This window comes from Chelonia mydas, chromosome 2 (genome assembly GCF_015237465.2).
Source record: "Chelonia mydas isolate rCheMyd1 chromosome 2, rCheMyd1.pri.v2, whole genome shotgun sequence".
NCBI lineage: Eukaryota > Metazoa > Chordata > Testudines > Cheloniidae > Chelonia > Chelonia mydas.
Window position 1 is genome coordinate 148,760,552 of NC_057850.1, and position 14,045 is coordinate 148,774,596.

General features: G+C 46.3%; 1 protein-coding gene across 2 annotated transcripts in view; it reads left to right on the top strand.

The window, feature by feature from the left end:
• The window catches only part of TMEFF1 (transmembrane protein with EGF like and two follistatin like domains 1), a 219,280-nt gene that overhangs the window by 203,681 nt on the left and 1,554 nt on the right, over positions 1 to 14,045 (top strand). For both annotated transcript variants that reach the window (XM_043540318.1, XM_037893403.2), the window contains one exon: positions 12,708 to 12,866. In XM_043540318.1, coding sequence (XP_043396253.1) covers positions 12,708 to 12,866 — 159 coding nt within the window. The remainder of the gene's footprint in view (positions 1 to 12,707; positions 12,867 to 14,045) is intronic.

The window sequence follows — 14,045 nt, forward strand, 5'->3', positions numbered from 1 at the left end:
CCAAGAGACATTTCCACACTGGAGGATGAAACTGAATCAGTGACACAAGAACCATCCCCTCTCCAACCCTTGGGGCACGAGCATCCACCCTCTGGTGCCATTGGCCCCAGCAATGGAGACAGAGAAGTTCTTAGACTTGGATGAGTTGGACATCCTGGCCAGTTCTTCATCTCCTCCTAGAGAGCTGAGTCCTGAGAGATGGTTGAAGATCCTCCCAGATCATCCCTGGAACTGAAGATCATCCCTGGTACTGCTGGGACCTGCTGCTGTGGAGTCCCCCTCACCCACTCGATCCCTCCTTTGGACTTATTGGGGCTATTGGAACCCCTATGGCAGACGGCCTGGATTTGCCCATGAGTCATAGCACTCCTCTCCTACCCAGCACCTACCAGATCCGTTGACCTAAGAGGAGGAGAACATAGACCCAGATCTGCAGGTACTGACGGGAATCTCGTCCTCATCTCTAGATCAGTGGTCTCCAACCTTTTTATGCACAAGATAATTCCTGGCAAGTCTCTGCGGCCCCTGGGGTGGGAGTGGAGCAGCAGGTTTCCGTGCGCTCCCCGCACCCGCAAGCGCTGCCCCCACAGCTCCCATTGGCTGGGAACTGGCAAATGGGAGCTGCAGGGACAGTGCTGGGGGTGGGGGCAGCGCACGGAGACGCCTCACTCCCCCCCCACCCCCAGTGGCTGCAGAGATGTGCCGGCACCCAGCCGCTTCCGAGAGCGGTGTGGGGCCAGGGCAGGCAGGCAGCCTGCCTGAGCCCTGCTGCGCTGCTGGACTTTTAGTGGCCAGAGATCGAAATCAACTGGCAGAGGCTCCAGGATTGACCAGTCAATTGCAATCAATCGGTTGGTGACCACTGCTCCAGATGAAGCCATGGCTCCATCTTCACCATCTCTTCTGGACACCCATATGCTGTATGGTTCTCCTTCAGAGAATTGCCAATGACCTCCAGATACCACTGGAGGAGGTCCAGGACTCTCAACACCAGCTCCTGGATATTATGCAACTACAGGTTCAAGCAAGGTGATGCTGCTGGTTAATGAGGTCATGATGGAGCCAGCAAGTGTGGTCTGGCACACCCCAGCCTCCTGTGCTCCCCACACCTAAGAGGGCTAAGAAATGTTTTTGTCTCTGCCTAATGGGCTGAATTTCTTTTCTCCCACTGAGTGCCCAATTCCCTGGTTGTACAGGCACAAAGAGAGCAAGATTGCAGCGTCTCAAGACCACTCCAGCTGACAATGGCTCAAAGAGGTTAGACCTTTGGGAAAGAAAAGCCTTCTCTTTTACGAGCCTACAGTTCCATATTGCAAAGTATTGGGCCTTGTTAGGAGAATATGATTTAACAATTACTCCAGGTTGGCCGACTTTTAGGGCAAGTTTCCCCTGAGAATGGAGCCCAATTTCATTCCTCATAGAAGAGGGCAAGTTAGTAGCAAAGAATTTCCTTTAAGCTGCAGTGGACAAAGCGGACACTGCATCCAGAGGCTTGGCCACTGGCATAGTGATGAGGCATGAGTCTTAACTTCACTCCTCGGGGCTCCCCAGGAAGGTCCAGAGCACCACGCAGGACCTGCCTTTTGACGAGTTGAATTTTAACAAGAAATCAGATGAGTCCCTGTACTTGTTGAGAGACTCAAGGTCAACTCTGTGCTCCCTGGGAATTTACATCCTGGCCCCAAGGAAAAAACACCAGAGGCAGGTGTATAAGCCAAGCCTCCCCCCTACCCCCGACTTTTGCCACCAACATCCAGCCAAGCCTCCGTGTAAACAACAGAGAATTCAGAAGCCACATTTTTTCAGCCCCCCACTACCGCAACCTCTACCCATTCCCAGCTACCCACTAAGGGCTACTTTTGATGCCTTGGTCAAGATCTGCCCACCACTGTTGATACCAACCACCTCTTCCCCCGCCACCCCTTATCTTTGGGGGCTGCCTCTGCCTTTGCACCCACAATTGGAACTCTATCACAACAGACAGTTGGGTTCTAGAAATTATCCATCAAGTGTGCTCTGTAGAGTTTCCCTCCCTCCTCACAAACTCCCATTCTGGTCTCTCTTGAGAAACAACTCTCATGAGGTGATTCTCCAACAGAAGGTGGACTCCCTCCTCCTAAAAGAGGCAAGAGAACAAGTGCCACCTCAGTATCAAGGAAGAGGGTTCTATATCCTTTATTGCTTAGTCCCACAAAAATATGGAGGGTGGAGACTCATTCCGGACCTTCGACAACTTAACATCATTATTCAAAAGTCAATATTCAGGATGGTTACACTAGCATCAATAATCCCTTCCCTACAGGAAGGGATGTAGTTCACGGCTTGCAACATGGACACCTATTTCCATGTAGATATTAATCCATCCCAGAGAAAGTTTGTTTAGTTTCTAGCAGGTCAGGAACATTTCCAGTTCAGAGTCCTTCCCTTTAGAGTAGCAACAGCACCCAGAGTATTCACGGAGGTCTTCTCTGTGGCGGCTGCAGCCCAATATCTCGATGATTGGCTCCGAGTATATTGCTCCAGCAAAGATGTCAGGTCAGCAGCTATGTTCCTGCTGCATCTTCTAGCAGCACTCGGTATCTGCATAAACAAAGAAAAGTCTGTTTTAACACCCACACAGATGATGAACTTTTTCAGCGTGACAGTGGACTCTATTGCAACAAGAGCTTTCCTTCCCATGGAAAGATATCAGTTAATGAGCAGCCTGACAGCACTGATTACTTGCAGACGAAGAACTATGGTCAGGATGTGCCTTTCTCTTCCGGGCCACATGGCCTCCTGTACTTATGTGGCACCATTTGCCAGGCTTCTCCTACGCTGCCCGCAGGCCTGGCTCTGGTTGGTCTACTCACCAGACCAGGATCACATCAACACCAGAGTGACTGTTCCCACCGGGGTCAGCAACTCTCTTACCAGGAGGTTGAACCCGGATAGAGTGAGAGTTGGTGTCCCCTTTGTCACTCCCACTTTCAGCACCATCATTGTAACACACACATCCCTTATGAGGGGGTGCTCACCTGAACAGCCACACTGTACAAGGTGCCTGGACCCCCCGGGAGGCCAGACTGCACATTCATCTACTGGAACTGAGGGCAGTGTACCTGCCATGCAGGGCTTTTCTCTCGCTCATTCATTCTCTTCATGTCCAAGTAATGTCAGACAACATCACCATGGTCTTTTACCTAAACAGGGTAGAGCAAGATGTCCTCTCCTTTTTCTAGAAGCAGTCAAGCCTTGGAACTGGTGTATCACAAACCACATCACTGTCCCAGCCACATACCTTCCAGGTGCCCCAAACTCCCTTGAAGATAGGCTGAGCTGACATTTCTCTGCAGACCATGCGTGGGAGATACTCAGCTCTATCCTGAGCGAGATATTCATTCAGTGGGGAACACCTCAATGGGATCTCTTCACATCCCAAATGAACGGGCAGCTTCCCTTGTACTCAGGGGTGCTGGAACAATTTTTATAGAGGGGGTGCTGAGAGCCATTGAACCAAACTGTAAACCCTGTATATAATGGAAACTATTTCAAGCCAGAGGGTGCGGCAGCACCCCCAGCACTCCTAGTTCCAGCACCTATGCTTGTACTTCTCCAGAGGAGCTATAGGTCACAGTTCCCAGGGCAATGCTCTCCTGTTGTCATTGACAGACAATCTCAGATATGCCTTTCTTCCCATTCCCCTGTTACCACAGGTCTTGAGAAACATCTGTCAGGACAGAGCCAGAGTCATTCTCCTTGCTCCCAACTGGCCCAGACTGTTTTGGTTCCCGGAGCTCCTGAAAACGTCAGTCCATCCTCTTGTTAGGGTCCACCCCTTCCCAGATCTCTTTACTCAGGAAGGGGGCAGAGTCAGACACCCCGATCCAGACCCTCTCCCCCTCATGGCTTGGTGTTTGTATGGGCATCAGAACTAGAACACTCTTGCTTGGCACCTGTCCAATCTATTCTTACTCAAAAGCTCAGTGGTTTGAGCATTGGCCTGCTAAACCCAGGGTTGTGAGTTCAATCCTTGAAGGAGCCATTTAGGAATCTGGTGCAAAAATTGGGGAGTGGTCCTGCCTTGAGCAGGGGGTTGGACTAGATGATCTCCTGAGGTCCCTTCCAACCTGATATTCTGTGATTTATTTATTTAAAATAGGAAGGACTCAACTAGAACCTGCTACCTAGCTAAACAGAAAGACTTCTCTGCCTAGACTCAGCATAAACAGCCTCCACCAACGTCTGCAAATATCCCAGTCATCTTAGATTATTTTTAGGGCTGTCAAGTGATAAAAAAAATTAGTCGCGATTAATCGCACCATTAAACAATAATAGAATACCATTTATTTAAATATTTTTGGATGTTTTCTACATTTTCAAATGTATTGATTTCAGTTACAACACAGAATACAGTGTACAGTGCTCACTTTATATTTATTTTTATTACAAGTATTTGCACTGTAAAAAAACACAAGAAATGGTATTTTTCAATTCACCTAATACAAGTACTGTAGTGCAATCTCTTTATCATGAAAGTTGAACTTACAAATGAATTATGTAGAATTATGTACAAAAACCTGCATTCAAAAATAAAACAATGTAAAATTTTAGAGCCTGCAAGTCCACTCAGTCCAACTTCTTGTTCAGCCAATCGCTCAGACAAACAAATTTGTTTACATTTGCACAAGATAATGCTGCCCGCTTCAGGCTTACAATGTTACCTGAAAGTGAGAACAGGTGTTCTCATGGCACTGTTGTAGCTCGCGTTGCAAGTTATTTATGTGCAAGATGCGCTAAAGAGTGATATGTCCCTTCATGCTTCAACCATCATTCCAGGGGACATGCGTCCATGCTGATGGTTCTGCTCGATAACAATCCAAAGCAGTGTGGACTGATGTATTTTCATTTTCATTATCTGAGTCAGATGCCACCAGCAGAAGGCTGATTTTCTTTTTTGGTGGTTCGGGTTCTGTAGTTTCCGCATTGGAGTGTTGCTCTTTTAAGACTTCTGAAAGCATGCTGCATACCTTGGCCCTCTCAGATTTTGGAAGGCACTTCAGATTCTTAAGCCTTGGGTCGAGTGCTGTAGCTATCTTTAGAAATCTCACATTGGTACCTTCTTTGCATTTTGTCAAATCTGCAGTGAAAGCGTTCATAAAGTGAACAACATGTGCTGAGTCATCATCCGAGACTGCTATAACACAAAATATATGGCAAATGTGGGTAAAATAGAGCAGGGGACATACAATTCTCCCCCAAGGAGTTCAATCACAAATTTAATTAATGCATTATTTTTTTTAACGAGCGTCATCAGCATGGAAGCATGTCCTCTGGAATGGTGGCTGAGGCATGAAGGGGCATACGATAGTGGACATATGCAGAGCGGCTACCCCAGGGTTCCGTTGACAAAACATTACCCACTAATTCAGGCCTCCACTACAGATGCAACAGTGAGAAGTACAGGACTTCAAGCATCTTTCCTGCCAGCATCCTCACACTCACCTCTAGTCTGAATACTACTGGTCAATCACCCACATGTGGAATACACTTAGAGACCAGCACTCAAAGAAGAAATGGAGGTTACTTATCTGTAACTGGAAGTTCTTCGATATGTGTGGTCCCTATCAAAGTTGCTGGCTTTTTCCTTTGCCTGGGGGTGCTCCAACCCCGCTCAACCTCATGCCCCGCCCCCATTCCACCTCTTCCCCCAAGCCTCCACCCCCATCTCGCCTCTTCCTGCTCCCTCTCCGCCCCCACCCTGTATCTTCCCGCCCAGTTCCGCCATCCTCCCCGAGCGCACCCCATTCCCACTCCTCCCTCTCCCTCCCATCATCTCCTGCACACTGTGGAACAGTTGATTGCAGTGGGCGGGAGGGAGGGGGAGGAGTTGATTGGTGGATGGGAGGCACTGGGGGAGATTGGGGGAAGCTGGCTGCCAGTGGGTACTAAGCACCCGCTAATGCGCCTATAGTCCCTATCTTTATTCCACTACCTGCCCTCCGTCCCCTCTGCTTCAGAGCCTACTGGATTTGCAGTAAGAACTGGAGGGGCGTCAGCCCATGCTGCCTTTTATGTCCTCAGTCTGGAGCACAAGGAGAACTACTGTGCATGTGTGGGGCAGTTCTTGTTAGAAGTGCCTCTCTTGGGCACATGGCACGTGTGCACACCTGTGTGTGTCATACAGATAGGGACCAGACAGCTTGAAGAACTTCCAGTTACAGGTAACTAATCTCCATTTATACTCCATTTATATACTGATCTCTTTTAACTTTTTCTTATAAGTCAATCCCTCGTGTGACTGGTCATTATCTGTTACTCTTGTCAAAACTCCCTCTAGTTTGTCAATATTTTACTTTTAACCATTTTTTTTTATTTTATGCAATAGAAAATATTATTTTATAAAAAAAAGTAAACTCTATCCATTGTCTGCTCAGTATACTATGGTAACTCCGTATACTACCAAAACTTGAAATTAAACATTTCCAAAAATCTACGAATGTTTCACTTTATTTCTTTAGTTTCCAAGTAAAATTAATCCTATTTCTTCTAAAGTAAGAAGTCATTGAGGAGTGTATTTAAAGAAAAATGGCCACCTTTTTTTGTGGATGGTGATGGTCTAGTAGTCATGAGCAAACATCATTAAAGAATTTTTATCCTGAGTATATGGCCCATGGTGGTATTTTCATACTAGTGACTGATGGTTCTGTAGCTTTCTGTAGCTCTTTGCTTTACTTTTTTTCCAAAAGATCACTTGTAGAACTGCTAGAGTTCAACATATTTCCTACCTTGATCCTTGAAAGTGCTACAGTAGCCCAGAAGGGAGTAGAGGGCCCCCTCACGAGCCAGCATGGCTGGGAACACAGCCTTTTACAAATCATTATTTTCCTTTTCATCTGACCTTTTTCCTCATTACTGGGACACAATAACCTTTTCATTTGATTTTCACCCTCTTTAGCGAGTGTGTCAGACTCTCTCTTCCTTTAGCAGGGATCAAGCTGCCATTTGCAGCAGCAGAGCTCTCACAACACACCCCTCCTCATTTTTGGCAAATTTGTTATGCCCCCGTCTTATTTTTCTGGTAATGAAGTGACCAGAATTGACTGCAATATCGTTCTGGATTGGGGCCTGGATTAGCATGCTCTCCATCCCATCCTCCTCATCATAAATGAAGAGATTAAACAACATGAAGTACTGGACCCAGTACTTGAAATGGAGAACTGACTCCATTTGGGTGCTACTGAAGAACAACTTGCCCACCCTAACTTGACAGTGAACCTGAACTCTCCATTGGATTTTATTTTAGCCACTTGTGTATTCATCTTCTCATACTTCCATGTGGTACACATTTCCTACCTTCACTATCAGCTGTTCTGGAACAAAAGTGGTTACATTAAAAGCTCAGCATTTAGTCACAGTAATCACACAGTAGTGTACAAGTAAAGCATTTGTCCTTCCTTCTGTATAAAGGGAAATATGGTGGGCAAATGTCAAGGGACAGATTTTCGAAAGGACTTTGCACTCTTGTGCACACCTGACTTACCTGTGTGCAAATTCTGATGCACACAAACTCATTTTTACTCACCTATGTGTATCTGCAAATCTTAGGGTACCTATCCACAATGGAGGTTTTGTGTCTGCTAGTGAGGTGTGCAGTTTTAAAACTTAGTCCTGACAGTTAGATGGTGAGCTCTGATATAGCAATGACTTACTAAATTACAGAGAATCTCAAATTCTACCTTACACAAGTAGGTGTGTAGTGATGGCTAATGGTCTCCTGGTGCATTGGGCAGTCTACGCAGCTGCTAAGCATGATTGCAGACTCTAATGCCCTGCAGGTGCCTGGTACCCCAACAGGGGTGTGGAAGGAGAGAGGACTATGACTTCATCCCCTACTCACCAGCCAGTGGAGCTGTCCAGTCACATGAGGGGTATTCAGTTGCACCCCATCAAGTGATTTAGCAGTGGTCATGCTGTCTCTAAACAGCTAATGGCTCTAGGTTGCCTCCAGGTGCTTGCCCTGGGACAGTGCAGCTTTGCATCACCCCCAGCGTAGGGCTGTGCCAACCACACACAGCTGAGCCCTTTGCTTGTTGTCTGAATAAAGAAATACATTAATTTAACTTGACATAATTTTATTTTGATAAACCCATGTTGCCTACCATTTATCATCTTATTTTCCAGTAAGTGCTTATAAAATGGACTGCTTTACTAGTTTACCAGATAATTAGAGGTTTGGTCTATAATACTTCATCCCCTCACCTGCCAATTCCAGTCTTGAACTCAGTATTTCCTTTGTGTTATTCCAGTCCTCCGGAATCTCTCTTGCCCTGCAGGAGTTCTCAAAAATAATTTCCAACCATTTCAGTAGTTCTGAGAATGTCTTTAGCATTCTAGGGTGACATTCACTGAACTGTAATGATTTTAATATTTTCAGATTATCTGGATATTCTTTAACCTCTTCTTTCTTGATTCTGCTTTATAGAATGGTTCTTGTATTAAGTCTACTATGGCTACTATCTTCTTTAAAGAAGACAAAAGCAAAGTAGGGAATAAGGATTTAGCATTCTATTTGTCACCTGTTCTTTTCCTTTCTTCCTACTAGGTAATGCACAAACAGGTTCTGTTAGGGGGCTTATTCCTTCACCCACTTCCTTCCCTGGTCCTTCTCGCATGAACAGAGAGCAACAATACCCGAAGTCCAAAGGTGCAAACAATTCGATGTTTATTGGGGTGAACTTCCAGCAAGCATGATTCCAGTTTCCTTCCTTAGTATCCTCCTTCCCAGCTCTGACACCACTGAGCCTTACACCTGTGTCCCTGTTCCCATTCCTGCCCTTAGCAAAACATTATTCCAATTTCCTTACCCCCATTCCCTGTTCCCATCTCCCCCACCCACACACCCACCCCCTCCCACCCACACCAACTCACTTCCTCATTGACTACAGATTATATAGTAAAACTTGAGTTCTGCTTAGCTATACCTTAACCAATCATTTTCCTGAAATTTAACTAACCAGTCCTAATATATTGTAACATGATTAGCTAACCAATTATATCCCACCACCTTAATTAGTTTACACCCAGCAAAATTAATTATACAGCAGACAGAAACAATCACAGAACCAGACAGAGACCATCCCAATAAACAATAGCAAAGTGGGAACTATAATGACAAAACAATACAGAAGTGAGGATTTCACAACTACATCTATAAAGACATAAGAGTTTCCCAGCTGTGTCTATTGATAAGTGAGTTCTTACCAGACAGAAAACTATCAACCTCAATTTCCTTTTACATCTTCTAGGCACTTCCCTTTCTCTGGAGGTGATAGGCGCTATCAGGACAGGATTGTATTCCTAACAGCCCAATAGCACCTTCTTTCAATGTGACTACTTTGGAATGTGAGGATGTGACCGGTCGCTTCCCAGCTTATGGCTGCCTCTGTCGCTTAGCCAAAGGCCTTAGCCTAAGAACAGGGCCTCAGACTGTCACAGTAAGAGAAGGACCTTACACTGGCAGACAGTGATTTTGATTCTTTGTTTTATACCTCTAACTAGCCAAGTGATAAGAATACACCTAAATTCTTAAAGTACAGGCCTTTACAGACAGGCCTGAATATCTATATCCTAACAGGTTCCTTTGTCATTTGCTTCCTTCTTATTAATGTACATAAATTTATCTTGGTTCCTTTCCCATCCACTGTTAATTATATCTATCGTAATGTTGTGCCTTTTTCTTAATGACGCTGTTTTTATTGGTACATATCCAATCTGTGAGCCAGTGTCTCCTGCAGAAAGCCCATAGATGAGGAAAGTGTATTCACAAGAATACATGGGTTTCATAGCACTGAAAATCCAGGGCATTTTCCCTGCATGCCTGTGGAACAGTTTTTTGCTTTCCCAAATGTAACTAATTCCTGTCTTCCATCATCATCTCACCAAGCACAGGGATGGATTTGAGGGTGAGTTGGAGTGATTCTTTGTGATACACCCAAGCGTAACTGACTTTGTTTATATCAGGGGTGTTTTGTGTGTGTGTGTGTGTGACAGACTTTTGTTACCAATCTGCCTAAGGCGACAGTTGATCAGGCTGAGGCCACAGGATCTTTAAGGGAGGAGATGACGTAACACACCAAGTGTCTAAATTTTAAAGCTTTATTGATAAAATGATAAAATAATAAAATAACAGCGAAGAGTGATGGGTGCTCCCCATGTCACTCAGAGGAAGGAAGGAAGCGTTAGTGCCCCAAGCCCTAACCCACTTTCATACTCACACGCTCTACCCGAGGCTGGCCAAGCCTGGGTGTAACATAAGAAGAAGAGGGGGTAGGGTGGATGGGAGTACTGTCCTGGGCCCAGGTCGTCCAGGGTCTGCTGTGATCTCCAAATTGCTCCAGCTCTCAGGAGGGTTTTAAGGCTTGGGCTCCTTTGAGGGTGTTCCATTCCACGACCTCTGTTCCTGGTGTTCTTTGTGCCAGCCCAAACCAGCTTTCTGTGGTCTTCTCTGCTTTCCCAAAACAACGGCTCCAGGGACGCGAAGCTCTGCTCCCCCCCTCGTCATCTCACCGGTGTTTTCCATCTCTGCAGCCCTGATTCAGTGTAGTTTTTCTTTTCTCATGGCTGGCTGTGGCTGAGTGAGATAATTTTTCATCTAGTGCCGTGACCTTGGACTGGGGCCAGCTCTTATTGTCGAACTGAGCTTGCTAGCTGCAGTGTTGAGTTAACCCATTCTCTGCTCTCTTTCTCCTTCCTCCTTTGGCCTTTTGCAGCCTGCAAAAGAATCTTCCATCCCACATTCACTCACACCTTTGACTCTTCCCAAAATATCCTGCAGTGCTTGCAACAGCGTTAGCAATATACAATGCTGATCTGCCTTCCCCAGGGGACCCCTTGAGGGAGGGGGCCATTGGGGTGTGACACGTGTGTGTGCATGTATCTTTAATTCCTCTCCAGCCTGCTACTGCAAAAGTGGAGGCCAATTGCTTGTTGAATTCAACACGACTAATATGTTTACATCAGTTCATTTTCAAGGCTAACTTCACAAGGAAAATGAGCAACACGTTTACGTTTTAATGTTAAAGCTGAGATTTTTTCTCTTTGTAGTTCCCCCCCAAGTCAGGGGTGAGGCTTCTGATCTAGCTCTGGCTGCATGGAGAGGTAGGGGTAGGGCCTGTTAGCTATGAAGAATCCACCAGGGGATGCTGGCTCCATTAATCCTGGCTAACCAACGTGGTGCTTTCCTCTCTGTGCTCTTCAGCCTCCCTCCCCTTGGCAGCATGGCTCAGTCAGGAGTGTGCTCTTGTTGTCTTCTTCTCTATGGTTGTGCCCTGCATGGATTGAAAATTTGTGTTGCTCTGATCAGTACAAACATCCACTGAATTGCCTTTGAGAAATCGGCTGGTTTGCTTGGGGAGGATGCTATTTAGAGAACAGTGCTCCTGCTCTGCCTCCTACCAGCGTGTTCACACCCCTCCCAAATTTCCAGGGACTCCCTCAGGAGCACTGCTCACTTGTTTGAGGGGAAGTGGGGCAGCATGCTGTGTAGGACAAGTCTGTACTGCTTCCTGCCTTCCAGTAAGGTTCTGATGGGGTGCTCTGTCCTGCCTGGACATTGACTAGTGCCTGTTACTGCGCTAATCTTCCTGCATGGCTTTTGAGGGGGTGCCTGGTGCAGTCCTAGAATCATCTGACTTGTGAGCCAGGACTGTTCTCAGCCTTCCTGACCTTTCTATACAGTCTTCTGGGGAACTAACCTGGCCTTTGTCTAGCATCTGCAGCCTGGAGTTCTGGCCTACTGGGTGTTTGGTGAGTCCAGGCTAAGAGCTGGCTGAGGGGAGAGCACTGGGGTAGGTTTGGGCTGAAACCCAACCATCCCGGTAAACCAGTTGGTGTCGTTGGTGCCAGTTCTTACACAAGGGCCTCGCAGCATTCTGTTCCTCTAAGTGACACAAACCAAACTCTACATGGTTTGTTCATCTCTGACAGGCATATTATAGTTATATACACACACTTCTTCCATAATATCTATTTTTCTCCATTGTTCCTCATCATTGTCTTTTGATTTGTATCGAATATTCCTGTTTTGTTCCATGCACCCTGGTCCCTGACTGAGTTTTCGGAGATCCTCTGCCCACCCGTTTTATCCCATCTGTTTATTGTTCCCTAACTTAGGCCCCAGTTCAACAAGGTACTTAAGCATGTACTTAACTTTAAGCACATGAGCCGTCCCACTGAAATCACATTCTTAAAGTCTATGCTTACTTCCTTTGCTGAACTGACACCACAGGGCCCAAGGAGCCTTACTAGGCAAAATTAGTTGTACTCGATGAAAGTGGAGGACATCCACTCTGTGCCTCCCTCTCTCCACAAAAGGAAAACCCAGGCTGCCTAAAACCTTGCACTCTACTCAGCCCCCCCCACGTCCTGTGTGACAGCTACAGTCCTGCTTGCTTCATCAGAACTGGCTGAATCTCAGAGGAAATCCCTTGTGCTGTTCTCGCTTTCCAATCTCATCTGAGGTCACGGAAGTAGCAGTGCAGTGACAAGTGGGTTTCTCTCCTGCTGTCTCTATACTATCCTCCATCCTTTACATTATGTCCCAATTTTTCAAGTTTTCATCGATTCCTAGGCTTTTTGCCCTGTCCCTCAGATTACTATTTTATCTACAGAATGATTTGCATATTGATAAGACCCATATTCCATGAAATATTCCTTGTCTCTTTCAGATGTGAATCAGGATATACTGGACAGCACTGTGAAAAGACAGACTTTAGTATTCTTTATGTTGTCCCAAGCAGACAAAAGCTTACACATGTCCTTATTGCAGCAATAATTGGAGCTGTACAGATTGCCATTATAGTTGCAATTGTCATGTGCATAACAAGGTAGGTAATTACAAAAGCAATATAACACCACACATTTTTATGTACGTGTGATTATTTATTATAAATGTATTTAGGAACTTGACCGTCCCGAAGCTCTATGTGCGTAACACACGTTCTAAAAAATACAGTGATCAAATACAGAATGATTAATGTGTCCAGCCTGGTTACACGATGCCTCTGTATATCACAAAATCTAAATCAGTCAGGACAATAAACTACCCCTTCACACACAAATCACCGCTAGCTGCCCCGTTCCCCTCCACCAATCCCTGTGCCAAAAGCTGAAGAGAAAAAATGAGCTTTGCAATAGATCCCAAACATCAGCAAATTGGTTAGACCAGTGGTTCTCAAACTGTGGGTTGGGACCCCAAAGTGGGTTGGGACCCCGTTTGAATGGGGTCACCAGGGCTGGCGTTAGACTTGCTGTGGCCCAGGGCCGAAGCCTGAGCCCCACCATGCAGGGCTGAAGCCGAAGCCCAAGGGCTTCAGTCCTCGGCAACGGGGCTCATGTTACAGGCCCCCTGCCTGAGGCTGAATCCCTTGGGCTTTGCCTCTCCCCCCCACCCACCTGGGCTGGTGGGCCTCGGGCTTTGGCTTTGCCCCCCACCCCCTCCCAGGACAATGGCGCTTGGGCTGGCTCAGACCCCCATCCTGGAGTCGTGTAGTAATTTTTGTTGTCAGAAGGAGCTCGTGGTGTAGTGAAGTTTGGGAACCACTGGGTTAGACAAAAGTGGGAGCTACTTCCAGAGTAGAAGATACCTCATGAAAAACACCATGGCCCCTTCCCGCCACCAGAGGATGGGTTGGTTCAGGCCCCTCCACTGATCATAAATGCAGTGCTGACATATGGAGAAAGGGGCATCCCTCAGGTACCCAGCTGCTTAACCATTTAGGACTTTATTGGTTAAAGCCAACACCTTAAACTCCACCTAGAAATGAATATGCAGCTAGTGCTGTCTGTAGAGCGCCAGTGCAATGTGCTGTCCATGTTAAGCTCCTCTTATGAAATGAGCAGCTGAATTTTGCACTTAGTTAAGTGTCCAAGATATCTTAAGAGAGAGCCCTGTGGACACGTGAGTTGACAAAGGCACAAGTAACTGGAGTGAGGTCCAGATCCTCTTCTCGTCAAAGGCCTGAGCCCATAAGGCACTGAGCACTTTTCTGATCTAACAAAGCTCT